Here is a 15,415-nt window from a genome sequence, read left to right on the forward strand (position 1 = left end):
ATGTAATTACACTAAATACACTTAGCAACAGTCTTTTCATTCAATTAGTTATTGACAATTATCATAACAGCTAGTATTTGACATAGAAAATAATAAAATAATATTTATTATTGAAATATATTTAATTTATAACTATTTAAAGCTGCATTGAACAAATTGCATATTTGTGTAACAAGGTGTTATAAGCCGATAATTACTTTCCGCTCTTGCATTAGAAAGCGTCATTTTATAATATATAATGTTATACGGGCTGGGCCTGGTCTTGTCTGCGACCAATAAACATTCGGCACACATCGCGAGAAGGTGCTACGATTTATAAAAGAGAAAGAGGACTTGATAGAGTAGGATGCAGCTTGAGTGCTTAGCCTATGTATTAGTGGTCTCTCAGCATCCACCTTGGTCAATATTGAAATGGAAATGGAAATGGAAAATGGAAATTTGATTGAAATATTCAACGTTGACCCTGTTGTTCAGATAAAGTAATCATTTAAAAATAAAAATACTTTCGTCTGTTTTGTAACCACTTGAACATGCGCGTGCATTAGATTGATATCACGAAACGAGTCCTATTGTAATATTATTGGTCAGTGGGGTACGTTCGTTAGAGCTTTTTTATTAAACTGGACGTGTGCCAGGAATGGCGCCTGTCTTACGTTTCGTTACATTTATAAAAACGAATCGCATTATTCACATCAGTTTTGAGTATTTCCCAGTCGATCGATTATCCGTTACGTTTTCCGACAATTTAATCCTCGACATAAGATTTATAAATCTGATACGATTCTTAATTCTTATCTTATCAACAATATTTCGACTAAGACAATATCTATGACAATTCCCCAAGACGATATTCGATTGCAAATAGTTCCGACTTTGGTTGCGACAGCCTTTGTCCGATAAACGTCGCGTTTAAAACAATCTCAAAGTAATTCTACGGGAATACGAAGAATTTAAGCTTCGCCGTCAAAGATATGTGGCAAAATTTCAGCTCCGACGATGACGATGAGGAATTCGATGATGAAGATATTCTGTTGGATTCTTTGGACAGGTAAGTCGCTCTTCAAAATGTAATGTGAAATTTTCATCATTTTGTTTACACCGTTCCATATTTTTTCAGAAAAGGAGAAGAAGTCAAACCGTGGGATACGTTTCAAATAATTCACAGAAAGAATAAACAGGGTTCTGCTGCCGAAGCGAAATGGATAGATAACGGCGTGAAAGTGTTAAAACTCGCAACTATCGTGCTAGTATTTATTACGGTACTTGGTTCAGCTGTCGTGTCTAAAGGGACGATACTTTTTATGGCATCACAAGTGAAGAAAAACATTACCAGAGCGTACTGTAATCAAAAATTAGGTAAGTAACAACAACATTATTTCGACAGTATTTATTTATTGGGCACGAGCGGAGCGAGCGTTTAATAAATGAGTGACTTAAACAGTTTACCGAACGTGTTGCATACTATACTTTTTTCTACGACCGTTAGTTTTTGGGTGCATTTTGGCAAAACACGAATACATTCACTGACATAACGTCAGAATTGACAAAGGTCAAAATTCATGGGGCGGGAAATGTCCCCGAAAACATCCGATTGTTCCCAAACCCGTGCGGTAAAAATCCGGGAAATGTTCGAAGTGGTTTGGATCCGTAAGAAACGGAACCGACATGGTAAAGTGACGCTTGGTGTTTAATTACAGATCCGAGTAGAAAAAACTTTTTTAGTCACTCGTTTATTAAACACTCGTGAGTCAAATGCTATTTACCGCGCTTGTAGCATAATATACTATTTTCTACTTCCTTCTGCGGACATACCCGGAATATTACCGCTCCGAAATTGAATTGGTTGGCTTGAATTTTGACGTTTGTCAATTCTGACTGTCATGTCAGTGACTGGTCGTGTTGTTTTGAAAAAAATCATCCAAAAACTAACGGTCGTAGAAATAGTATAATATGCAACACGTTTGTTAAAGTTTTTAAGTCAGAGTTTATTTGGCACGAGCGGAGCGAGTGTTTAATAAACGAACCCGTGCGGCAATACACCGAGAATATCGGAAGTGGCTCGGATTCGTGGGAAACGAAACTGACATGGTGAAATGACACTTTCCGTATGCTAGATAGGTGTTTAATTAGGTATTTTGCAGAAAGGAGTAGATTTTTTTTATCGAAATGATTGATTCACCTCATAAAGGTTTTCGCTAATATAACAAAATAATGTTAATAAAAAAACTTAAAGATCGCTTGGAGGCAGAGAAAGAGGCTGAAGTATTCCTTTGCTTTGACTGTTTTGTTTATTATATTAGAATAACATTTCATGTAATAAGTTCAGTAATTTGTTTTTTTCCGTACATTGGATATATTAGTGTTGCAAAGTTTTAATAAACTTAATTCTCCGTAGACAGGAACAGTTCGTGTTGTTTGCTTTTATAACATTGTTATAAAAATTTCCGGGTTCTGCTCAATTCCCCAATTCATTTCTTTCCTGACCTTAAGGCTCTTAAAGTGATAGATACGTAGAACACATTTTCCATGCTACTCTGTAGCTCTGTCGAATCCATTATATGTTGATCGGCCTCAGTATCCGGAATTCGTATAATTTTGTTTTAAACAAACCTTTTCAAATAAGTTCAACTTACAATAATAATAAATCTTGAAATTATATTTTTCAAAATGTATTTTTTGATTTATTACCTAAGAATTTCCTTATTATTTTGGGTATTCAGCAACTAAGCGTGAATGTGAATTAAAATAAGCGGATAAAACACCATTCAATATTTTTGAGTTAGAAAGTCAGTGTTTCCTATTGAAAAACCACGATCGGTCTGACACCGTCTTCTTCTTTTGGAAATTTCTAAAAAAGATAACCAGTAATAATATCGAATAAACAAGATAATTTTTCTAAAAAATGTCACTCTTAATTAAATTAGAAATAAGTTTGAATTGATATAGCCCAATGTTTTTCTATTCTTTTATAAAATTTGCTATATTTTTTCTCTATCAGGCAAAATCACTATATAAAGCATGCCATATTATATGGTTTCCGAAATCATTATTATGCATTCATTTTTTATGACGAAAAAGTAAGTCTCTGATTCAAAAACGTCAGTAAACGGAGTTTGACATGCGTTTTAATTTAGGTTAAAAATGTTTATCAACTTACACACACACACACACACACACACACACACACACACACACACACACACACACACACACACACACACACACACACATGTTCTTTATCGTAGCAGAAGAAATATATTAACATTGAACGAAATAATAAATGCTTTGAGATTCGAGATATTATCTACATCAACTACTAAATTTTAACCAATCTTGTTTTAACAAATTTTAATGAACAACATTTTAAGATTTCCATTTGGTTTGAGATGCAAAATAAGTGCTTTCCCTGTACAACAATGTGCGTTTTCAGATGTCCAAAGACAATACATCGTAACGATACCAGATAACGAGAGGGCCGCCTGGATTTGGTTGATAATCTTCACGTACTTCGTGCCAGAACTATCCACTTTCGTGAGATCCTTGCGGATTTGTCTCTTCAAAACCTGGACGGTGCCCCGTCCCATGTACTTTTTCTCTCTTGTATTAACGGAGACACTTCCTGCAATAGGAAGCGCTTTGTTAATTTTTGCTGTACTACCAGATATGGATGTCATCAAGGCCGCCATGTTAACAAATGCCGTTTGCATTATACCGGCAATAGGTGAGTTGCACAAAATAAGATTCCTGAAAGAGTGTTTCCAATAAAAAATAAATTCAAATAAAAAAATTCGCAAAAATATATCTGTAAATTCATCAGTTTAGACAATTTTCTTTGTAAATGGTAGAAATTTCAAAACGGAACATAAATGATAAAATTATCTATCTATATTGTTTTTAATTTTTTAGCCGGTAAAGCTTTCGACTTAAAACTACAAAAGAGTTTATTTTTAATGACTAATTTTTACCATCACATTCATATTTATGTACGAATCTCATTTTGATTTATGGTATCATCTGTAGCTCTGTATTCAGTGAGCTCGAAAGGAATATTATTCTTTAGAGTTAAACAAATGATTAATTTCCAGCTCATAGCAGTTCCGAGGGTAAATTAAAAAGCTCTAACATTTTTTTTTTAGTTATTGATATAATATATTAGAATAATGTAACGGAAGTCTCATAAGAAAATAATACTAAATAATAATAAATCAGTAAATAAATTATGCATTGTGAAAAGGGTCAAGTATGGATCTCTAAAAAACAAATATTTTAGTTTTTACTATAATGGATAAATAAATAATGTTTTTCTTATTTTCGGTCGATTTACACCTTCTAGAACTCACTTATTATTTGCAGGTATGCTTTTAAAACATTTGAAGTGGCCGAAAATGGATGATTGCTTCACTATGCTCATAGACTTAGTTGCGATTGTTGCGCAACTATCTGCATTGTTGCTATGGCCGCTACTAGAAAATAGACCAGATTATTGGCCCATTTCAGCAGCATTAGCATTTATTTCCTTCGGATGGTGGGAAAATTTCATTCCAATTAATACTTCTTTGAAATGTCTAACCCGAACGGCTCAAGAACGAAAGGAATTTCCGAACAGCAAATATTTCTGTTACACTTTCATTTCCGTGTGGAAATGTTTAGTATTTTTCGCGACTACCCTCGCTATATTGTATATCAGGGAAGGAGACGTTACTTTTTTGTTCGAGAAGTTCCAGGAAGCATTTTCCTCAAGGTTTCTAAGGATTGTAGAGGTAAATATGGATAATAAGGTACGATAAATGTAAAAGCACGTTTACGCAGGTGCAACCAAGCGTGAGCAGGTCTGACTCGAAATACTCAGAAGCTGTGAGTACAGGGAATTCAGAGATAATCGAAACTAATGTCTGGGATCAGTGGATCGTATGGTTTATCAACATAGGAGCTACTTATATATGTTACGCCTCCGCAAAGTTTGCTTCTAAGGTCATGATTCAAGGTCAGTTGATAGCGCGGTCCAATAACGAGACAGGGTGTCATCGTTGCGACAAATGGATATTGAATTTTATTTCTTGCGAGCTGAAATGTTGAACATTGCCAACAATTTCCTGCAGAACCGGCATCCAAGAGAAACCACGAAAAAAAAACGTACAATTCGTTTTTCGTGGTGTCCTAAGATATACACATTGCGAAATCAAAAAACAAAAATTTTGAATAAATGATCATTGTTCTTTTGATGATATGTTGAACTAAGCGTGAACAAACTGAAGAACTATTGCTGACTTCCTTAATATTAAATTAATGAAGTTGTAGCATTTTCCTTATCATTAAAGTGATTCTGATTTATTTCAAAAAGTATGTATTTTTTGAAAATTAAATATGTACATATATTGACTTTTTTCAGAAACCAAATGAACCTGTTAAAATTATCTAATTTTCGTTGAAATTTGAGGTAATTGTCAACTAAGGCAACTTAAGGCTACTTATTGTCAAGTTTACATTTACAAATTTTTTTTTAGCGAGCCCGAAGGATAGGCAATCCAAGAATTAATGTAAACTTTTGCATAAATTGGTGGACAAATATACCACTGTCTCATCTCATTTCTTGAAAGAACCACTTGAGTCTTAAAAAAAAATTAATGAAAACTTAAATTGACATTTCGATATTTTAGGGGCCAGCTTCGCATTTCCCGTATGCCTGTCTGTTCCGGTACTCATTTCTGGATTGGTGGCTATGTGTGGCATTTACACCAAAGACGAGTGTGCATACACCAACGTGATTCCGCCATATTTGTTCTTCAACACACTTCCGCTCACCTACTTAAGAGACTTTGTCGGTCACCACCATACGTGGTTATGGTTGCTGTGGCTTTTATCGCAAGTGTGGATCACGCAACATATCTGGTTCAACCGGAATAAGGTACTGTCCACTACCGAAAAACTGTTTATGAGGCCGATGTACGACGCGTTCCTGATCGACCAATCGATCGCTTTGAATAGGAGAGTTTTGGTGGAAGAGGTTGAAAAACATACCCGTGAGTAAATGAATAGTGTCGCGTCTAATGAAATGATGAAATAACATTTGGTTTAGATAAAACCGAGTCGGATGCAGTAAAAGAGGACAGCGTCACTAAAATTTACGCATGCGGAACCATGTGGCACGAAACCAAAGAAGAAATGATGGAATTTCTGAAATCCATTTTGAGAGTTGACGAAGATCAATGCGCGCAACGAATAGTTCGCAAGCATTTTGAGTACGAGCGGGACGACTACTACGAGTGGGAAAGTAAGTGACAGGAAACGGATTGCTTATCTTGGTTTTTCATTTCGCCAATTTAGCAGTGGACTAGACTTTGGACAAGTTTTTGCTTTCATTATTTTTCAAGTCAATTCAAATTTAAACATTTATTTCGCTGATTTTTAATAAATGATTGGGTGAGTTTCGGGCCTATACAGAATGGGCCAGTCAAGAGCAGGTTAGTATTTTGAGAGAATAACAAGAAGCAATAGTCATATCAGCGATAGAGTTTTTAAAAAATCTTTTAAAATATGTTATAGTCTGATAGATAGATAAACGTATTTTATTGTCATTCCATTTTGAAGATAAAGAATGGTTACATTATGCGTGGGTTACTTAAAAAGTCTCTGACCTCACTCTGAAGATGACGGCACCAGGTATTCAAAGCTAGAGATCGTGCATCTCTTGATGGTTACTTACCAAAGCTCCAGCATTTTGGACTCGTGGATTTTAGCAGAGACTCATTTGAGTGAGTCGATCTGAGTGTTTTAGTAAGAATGGAAAAAATAGAGGCGTGAACATTGTGTTGGATCACTGATCCCATATTGGTGACAGATAAAGACCTGAGTCGCGGTTAAGGTTGTTTGGTTGCTTATAGATTTCTATAGATTCTCGTATTTCTCGTTGGTTGGTTTTATCGAATAAAATTTTATGTCCGGTTTCGTGATTGTGTTCGGCAACAGCTGATGAGTTTATTTGTCTCAGTCTTAAGGCTCCTTCATGTTCTTTGAGTTTGAGTTTGAGTTCTTACTTGAATTTTGTATTTATCCTTAATTTAATATTCCAAAGCCTGAACGCATAGCTCTAAAATCTCTAAAATCTAATCCCGACCATGTAATTCTAAAAGCAGATATATATCAGGAAAAGATTTGAAATATTCTTACAGATCCTATCTTCCATTTTAAAAAATCCAACTTCATCTAAGGAACGCAAACTTAAATTTGTTATTAAAGCTTCTTTTCAATCAGAACCCGTGAAAAAGTCTGTCACCCTTTATATCTCTAAAATATTTCGTCTCTACGGCTTCATAAGATTCAAAAACCAGGATTACCGCTTTGACCTTCTATCAGCACAATTGGTTAGTTTTGGTTAGTTTCGGTTCGATAAGGCTAATCTAATTTTACAATAATTTGGTAAAGTGGTTAAAATATACTATATATAAATTAAGTAATAGTATTTCCATATAAATTGTTTCTCAGAAAATATAAACAATTCAAAAACATTAGAAAAAAAATAGATATAATTGCAAAGCTCTTGAAATTGGATGTCAGAATAAGAATTATGGTAACTAATCAAACTTTACGATATGCCGCTCCAGCGCACATTTTCTTTGACGACGCGTTCGTGAGAAAGTCAAAAGATGACAACGATCCCCATCTAAACCAATACGTCATGGATCTGGTCGAGACTGTGGGTGAAGCCGCCACCGAAGTGCATCAAACAACCGTCCGTATCCGGCCACCAGTGGTTTACCCCACTCCTTACGGTGGGCGTCTCGTTTGGGTTTTGCCCGGAAAAACAAAAATGATCGCTCATCTTAAAGACAAAGCCAAAATTAGAGCGAAGAAACGTTGGTCGCAAGTCATGTATATGTATTACCTACTAGGCCACAAGTAAGCAAAATATAGAGCAAAATAAATATAAAATAAAAAATTATATTTAAAAAAAAAAGAAAAATAACAACCCGTTCCATGAAAAATGAGTTTGATAGACGTTTTCTATTTTCACTCCGGTACATGTCACCAGTGCCCGAAGTCTTAATTCACTTGATTATAAAAAAACAAACCAAATTTAATCTCGCTTTTTCACCTCAAAATAAATATAATGCTTTATTTATTATTTGTAGCAACTAACTTTTCTTTTGAATTACCCATAAACAACGAAAATAATCATTTCGAACCTTTCAGTTCTTTAAAAGGAACTTTAAGCTGAACTTTTTTTAGAATCATGGATAACGACGAACTGACCGCCGAAAGAGTTAAAACGATATCCAAAAATACTTTCATTTTGGCGCTCGATGGAGATATCGATTTTCAACCTCAGGCGGTGCACCTCCTCGTCCAGTACATGAAGAAAAACGACGCGTTAGGTGCCGCTTGTGGTAGAATTCACCCGGTGGGTTAGTATTTATCTATATCTAAATTTTAAAAATGTGCCTTATCTATTTGTATTACACATAAAATAGGTGAAAAGAAAGATATTGCTTTGCTGTTTGAATAGATTTTTCAGCTCAATACTATAAAATTATTTACAAAGGGTTCTTAAAGTTATTTTGGTTTATTTTTTGTACTTACTTCACTTACCTACAAACGTATCTTTGCCACTTCAGGCATCTACATCTATTTCCTTTGAAATTGTAATAACTTTTATTTTGTAAACATTGTTACCCTTGCATAATATTAACGACTAAAAATGAATTCATTGAATTATTTGTAAAGTGAGATAAAGAAAAATTCAGATTTTCACGAAATTATATATTTTGACATTGTTTCGACAACACCGTGTCTTTATCAAATGTTTTCATATTTCGATAAATGGATTTTCATCATATAAAAGCCACCTCAGTTCAATTAAAGAAAAATTGTAAATAAATAATCTATGCTGGAAACAAAATAAGTATAAGGAACATTTTTAGTATCAACAAAATATTCTGTGCGATCAATGACTTCTGAGAAAAACCTTCCTCTTAAGGACTTATGATAAAAGTTGAATAGAAATGGAACACTAAGTAAGCGTTGCTCGAATCTGCGAAGAGGGCACTCTTTTCTTTAGTTGCACAAATCCGTGGACGATAGCGCTCACTACTTTAATTCACCTTGCCTTGCCTTGGCTATGTTTCGGGAAGCTTAACGAGCAATGTGGGTTGCGTGCCGCATTAATATTTGGCAATGTGCGTTAAGAAGATGATATAAATGAAATTCAAAAATTGTTAAATCCAAACTTCAAGAAATAAGGTTAAATAAAGTGCATTATTTAATATCTTTAATCAGAAACAAAAATTTGAAATAAATTACAGAGTGACCTATAAAATTAAGCAACAGCCAATCAAAAACTTTCGTATTCACACTCTCATACAGACACTCGCTTATAGGTGTAGTAAAGACTTTGACACTGATGCTTTTAAAAACATTATTACATGCATTTTATTTGCTGACTAATTTTAATTGGTCTGTTTGAGGAATTAGTTAAGTAATGAATTATTCTCTTTGGTGTACATATTATTTAATTGGATTTAATTTTTGAACACTTTGTATATTATTGTCTACAAAAGGCAGCGGTGCGATAGCTTGGTATCAAATCTTCGAATATGCCGTCGGACATTGGATGCAAAAAGCCACCGAGCACGTGATAGGATGTGTGCTTTGCAGCCCCGGTTGTTTTTCTTTATTTCGAGCCAGCGCCCTTATGGACCACAACGTCATGGCTCGATACACCACCAAGTCGGAGGAGGCCAGGCATTACGTCCAATACGATCAAGGCAATAAAATTCAAACGATTTTATTGGTTCTCCATTTAATCCACAGATTTTAGGAGAGGATCGGTGGCTGTGCACTCTATTGCTACAGAGAGGATACCGAGTGGAATACAGTGCGGCGTCCGACGCTTACACACACTGTCCCGAAGGATTTAATGAATTTTATAATCAGAGAAGACGATGGATGCCTTCCACCATGGCCAACATTATGGATCTTCTGCAAGATTCCGATCATATAGTGAAAGTCAACGACAATATTTCTAAATTCTACATCTTTTACCAGGTCTAACTTTTCTCGTTAACACCGCAGGAATTTGGTCCTAACACGAATTCGTTACAGATTATTTTGATGATCGGCACAGTTATCGGTCCAGGAACAATATTTCTGATGTTGGTTGGTGCGTTCGTTGCAGCATTTAAGCTAACTCAGTTTGCTAGTTTCTTGTGCAACATAATCCCGATTTTGATATTCGTTCTGACTTGTATTTTCTGCAAATCCGACACTCAGGTGAGATTGGATATCAAATTCTTGTACCATGCGTGATTAGTTTCGACACTCGATTATGCATTGTGCAAACGTAGAAGAATGAAAGAAAAAATAGCTGCAAATAAGTTTTTGGATTCCCATTTCAAATATTTAATATTATCCAGGGTGTCCGGTAAAGAATAGGCTAAACTTTAGTTTTGGCTAGTCAAAACATAATCAACGATGTCGAAGGCCAAAAATTTATGACAGTGAGGCAAATTTCATTTTTTCGCAGTTAACAGTCGCGGCAATTATCAGCGGTATCTACGGGTTAATCATGATGGCCGTGTTGGTGGGCATTATGATGCAAATCAACGAAGATGGCATACTGGCGCCCTCTTCCATGTTCTTTTTCTTGATGGCCGGGGAGTTCGTAGTGGCTGGCATAATTCACCCGAAAGAGTTCTACTGTTTACCGTATGGCGTCATATATTACGTTACAGTGCCTAGTATGTATATGTTGCTGGTCATATATTCGGTGTTTAACATGAACAATGTAAGTTGGGGTACGAGGGAAATCACTGTTGTAGCAAACACTACGCCGGTAAGTAACAATTTTAATTACAGAGATTTGAGAACACTGAATAATTTTTTAAAAAGTTTGGACTTATACCTCTAAGACTAATCGATGAAATGTTGGAAATCAAGAAAAGGAGATCCACAGTCTTTTTTTTTTGACATTTTGTCAATTTTATAAAATATGTAAAAAATATAACAAAAAAAAACTATGTCCAAGGATTCTGAAGTAGTGGGAATTACTAACTTCTGTAGCCCCCGCTCCAAATAAATATCAAAGTCTCGCTGCTCACCTACAAATGGCAACGTTTTGAGAAATTTCTATTACTAGTTAGGAACCTGCAATGTTGATATCTCAAGATTCTCGCAGAAAACGCAGAATCCAAAACTTATTCCTTCTACCCTCCCATTTTCGTTGTGTTCTTATGGGAAACTCCGTTAATGGTAAAGTCCAGTCAGAGCAATTGTGCAATGTCGTCATACCATGACATCTAGTTCATTGCTGGGTGTCGTAAATTGACACACGAATTTTGTTTGTCAGTTTTGGAATCCGCATCTAAATATGGTAGCAATATAGAGAAGACATATAGATAATTTTTCATTACGTCACAATTGTCACAACGTGACAATATATTCAATGCTCGCGCTAGTGTTCGAAGTGTTTTCGGAGGCCGAGCATGGATGATGCCAAGTGCGATTTTTAAAAATTGACTTGTTTTCATTAATAAGAAAGTCTTTTGGAGTTTTGGTAAAACTAGTTTGTTCTGTTAACCAACGAACGCAGGAAAAAGCAGAAGCGCAAGCTAAGAAAAAGAAACAGTCACTAATAGTGCAGTGGTTGAACTCGGCCGCAGAATTTTGTTGCCGAAGAGAAAATTCGGATCTCAAGTGGATCCAAACCTCGTTGCAACATATCGAACAAAAACTGGACTACATTGAGCGGGTGCAACTCCTACCTGAAAATGCGGAACCTAGAAAAACCACGTCGAAAAGGAAAACAACCATTATTGAAGGTATCAGTAATTAGCTATCGCTAAGTCGAATTGAACGTATCAGTTCCTACAGTAATATGAGAAAATTAGGAATACCGATTTGTCCTAATACCCAATGGTGAATTTATACACCCAATAAAACCGGTTTAATGATTTTTTTGAGGCTCAAATATCTTCCAATCCTGCGAATTCTAGGTTTTTGTTTTTGAGACCATAACATTTTTTCTAGTCATTTAGATTCTATGGACGTATCATTTTAAATATTGTCTTTCTTCTACTGACAAATCCTTTCTATCGTCTTATTTTCATTGAAATTAATGCCGATGATATTGTCATTGTCATTATTAGAACGGAATATTTCCAAGACCCTAAATTTTATCGTGTGGAACGGATACCGTATTATTACTTCGCACTATTTAAAGTAGAAGTTTAAAAATGGTGTTATTTTCTCAATAGAAAAATTCACGATTGGTTCACTTTTGTTTAATTTTGAAAATGTTGAGTTTTGGTGAATAAGAAAGATTTTTTCACAGTGATGTTTTGTCAACTTTAGGTTCTAGGGCTAGTATGTTAGGACCCAGGGTGTCTAGAATGTCAGGTCTTCCTAGGCAATCGATATTACCGAACAAATCCAAAACCGCTGCGGATTCCCAATCGGATGGATTCCAAGAAGAGGCGTACGATGAGTTCTATGAGGACGATTCGACAATTTCACAATCCGATGATTTGCAAGAAAACAGTTGGTTTTACGATGGAGAATTGATTCGAGGCCATGTTACGTATTTGGACAAGAACGAAGAGACCTTCTGGAAAGAGTTACTAGATAAATATTTGCATCCAATAGAAGATAACAAGGTAATCGCAGAGCGATCTAATACGAGGTATACATCAAACAAATTAATACGAATTTGTAGGAAAAAATCGCAGTGGACTTGAAAGACTTAAGAGATCGGATGGTAATGTCGTTCTTTATGATAAATGCGTTATTCGTTTTGGTGGTGTTCCTGCTCACGCTGCAGAAAGATTTGATCCACGTCAATTGGCCTTTTAACCCGAAAGTCAATTTTACTTACACTCTGGCCAGCACTAAAAATGAGGTAGCTATAGTTTGATTGAAATTATAACGTTGACATTTTCGCGACGTAAAATGCGCCAATTTGGGGCAGCGTCGTGTAAAGGCGTTTTTACTGTCAAGATTGGAGATATGGCAAAAGATACCAACATTAATTTGTTACTTATTGGTCATACTACATTATTGCAGTTCTGAATGGAATCCTTTATTTAGTGTTTATATTATACTATAGGGCAGGCTTTAACTATTGATTTTTAGTTGGAAATGGATTGTCCTAATGAAGCAAATTTTGTTATAAATAAATACGTATATATAAATTTTCAAGCCTAACCTGCATTGACTTTTGGCGGTTTGATTTTGTGCTTATACTTAATATATCACCGAAAATTATTAATAATGATAGTAATAGTAATTAACGAATAACAGAAGAAGTTTAAATTTAAAATTGTGAAAAAGGGAGTAGTTTTTATAAATATTTACTTTTAAAATTTAAAGCAGTACCCAAATCTAATATAGTAATGCAGTAATATCGATAAATAGTACTCCAAATTCCTATGTTTTAGATTATTGTTTCAAAAACGTATTTGGAACTGGAACCCATCGGTTTCGTCTTTCTTATATTTTTCTTCTTCCTGATGCTAATCCAATTCGGGTGCATGTTCGTTCACAGATGGGCGACGTTCTCACAGATTTTAGCCAACACCGATCTGGACCTGAGCCTCTTCGAAACAAGCGTAAGCGACATAATATCTAATAATGTAATGGGGCAGAAAGTTTTTTTCAGATTGAAAACTTAACGGCTGATGAACTATTTGCCAAAGATCCGCTAAAAACAGTCCGAAAACTGATCAAGCTGAAAGGCATTAACGGCGACGACCAGGAAAAAAATTCGGAACAGCCGGTGTCCAGAAGAAATACCGTAGCCGAATTGGTAAGAAATAGGCAAAACAGGATCGCCAAAATTAATTGTTTGTACAAAGCGTTCGCAATCAGAATGGCCAAAATAAACAGAGGTGAAACGAGTAAGTTTTTTTTTAACACTAACTCTCGCGAACCTAAATTGCTCATGGGTTTTTTTAGGCGACACTCAAGTGCCGAAGAAAATGCTTTCGGCTATACAACGTAGAAGAACGACCATCATGCGGAGAAAATCACAGATGCCACGGCCAGATCCGACCAGAGACGACAGAGATATACTTAAAACCAACAATGGTGGAATGGCAAATGACTATCAGTTTGACAATCCAGCGTATGAGGGGGACAGTCAAACATAAAAATAGTTTAATGAATTCCTATAGGAAGTGAAATAATATTTGACTCAAACTAGCTGTGTTATTTTTCGAAGGCATAAAAAAGTAATAAATATTAAAACAATAATTCGTAACTGACATTCATAATCAATAAACTTGATGGATTTACTTAGAAACCCCATTCAACTGTAAACGGCTCCATACCAGGTGTGAACGAGATTATTGGCCATCTCAAAAGATATATTTTTAAATCCCCTATATACAGTTAAGTCGTCACCATATGGGAAAACTTTTATTCTCAATTTTTTGAAAATAAGGCGTCCCTTTTAAAAAGCTTTTTTCTAAAGCAAAGAATTTGTTGAGCTGAACTTAGTATTATGCAAGAAGTGCGGTAAACGGCATTTGACTCACGAGTTTATTTGACCCGAGCGGAGCGCCGTATTTAATAAACGAGTGACTTAAAAATATTACCGAACGTGTTGCATACTTTACTTTTCCTACGGCCGTTAGTTTTTGAATATATTTTCGCAAAACAACACGAATATATTCACTGACATGACCATCACAATTGACAAACGTCAAAATTCAAAGCGTGGGAAATATCTCCGAAAACATCCGATTGCTCCTAAACGCGTGCGCTAAATTCCCGGAAATATCCGAAGTGGCTCGGATCCGTGGGGAACGTGGAAAAGTGACGCTTCCCGTATGCTAGATCGGTGTGTAATTAGGTATTTTACAGACGGGAGTGGAAAAACATTTTTTTCTACTCCATTCAGTAATTGCGTAATCATATAACGATCTAGGGAGTGAAAAGTATCATTTTACCATGTCAGTTTCGTTTCCCAGAGATCCGAGCCACTTCGGACATTTCCGGGATATTACCGCACCTGTTTGGAAGCAATCGGATATTTTCGGAGATTTTACTACGTTTGAATTGAATTTGAATTTTGACGTTTATCAATTCTGACGGTTATGTCAGTGTATGTTTTGCAAAAATGTACCCAAAAACTAACGACCGTAGGAAAAGTATAATATGCAACACGTTTGGTAAACTTTTTAAGTCACTCGATTGTTATAATATACTATTTTTCTACAAGAGCATACTATTGATATTTTTGAACATATTGACAACTGTTAGTAAGAAAAGTTGTTAATTAAAAACTTTTGCAGGATTTTCAATATTGTCCATCTGCCTTACAATTATGTAAATTTTTCTAATGTTCTATTACATTTGAATAGTTAAACATCACGAATACCGAATACCGAAATCGGATGCAATCAAGTTTTGACAAAGCCGCTTT

The 15,415-nt window shown here is 35.4% G+C and overlaps 1 protein-coding gene across 1 annotated transcript; it reads left to right on the top strand.

Annotated features, from left to right (window-relative positions):
• Positions 1-870: 870 nt before the first annotated feature.
• On the top strand, positions 871-14,243 carry LOC132704342 (chitin synthase chs-2-like). Its single transcript, XM_060674284.1, has 19 exons — positions 871-1,048; positions 1,118-1,356; positions 3,431-3,721; positions 4,354-4,760; positions 4,810-4,984; positions 5,658-6,020; positions 6,077-6,271; positions 7,602-7,896; positions 8,227-8,402; positions 9,555-9,761; positions 9,815-10,041; positions 10,099-10,266; positions 10,520-10,828; positions 11,585-11,813; positions 12,346-12,647; positions 12,707-12,889; positions 13,428-13,598; positions 13,649-13,886; positions 13,945-14,243. Exons 1-19 carry the CDS (start codon positions 972-974, stop codon positions 14,136-14,138), a joined length of 4,446 nt encoding a protein of 1,481 aa, XP_060530267.1. The 5' UTR covers positions 871-971; the 3' UTR covers positions 14,139-14,243.
• The last annotated feature ends 1,172 nt before the right edge of the window (positions 14,244-15,415 follow it).

Source organism: Cylas formicarius, unplaced genomic scaffold (genome assembly GCF_029955315.1).
Source record: "Cylas formicarius isolate icCylForm1 unplaced genomic scaffold, icCylForm1.1 PGA_scaffold_7__23_contigs__length_41026272, whole genome shotgun sequence".
Classification (NCBI taxonomy): domain Eukaryota; kingdom Metazoa; phylum Arthropoda; class Insecta; order Coleoptera; family Brentidae; genus Cylas; species Cylas formicarius.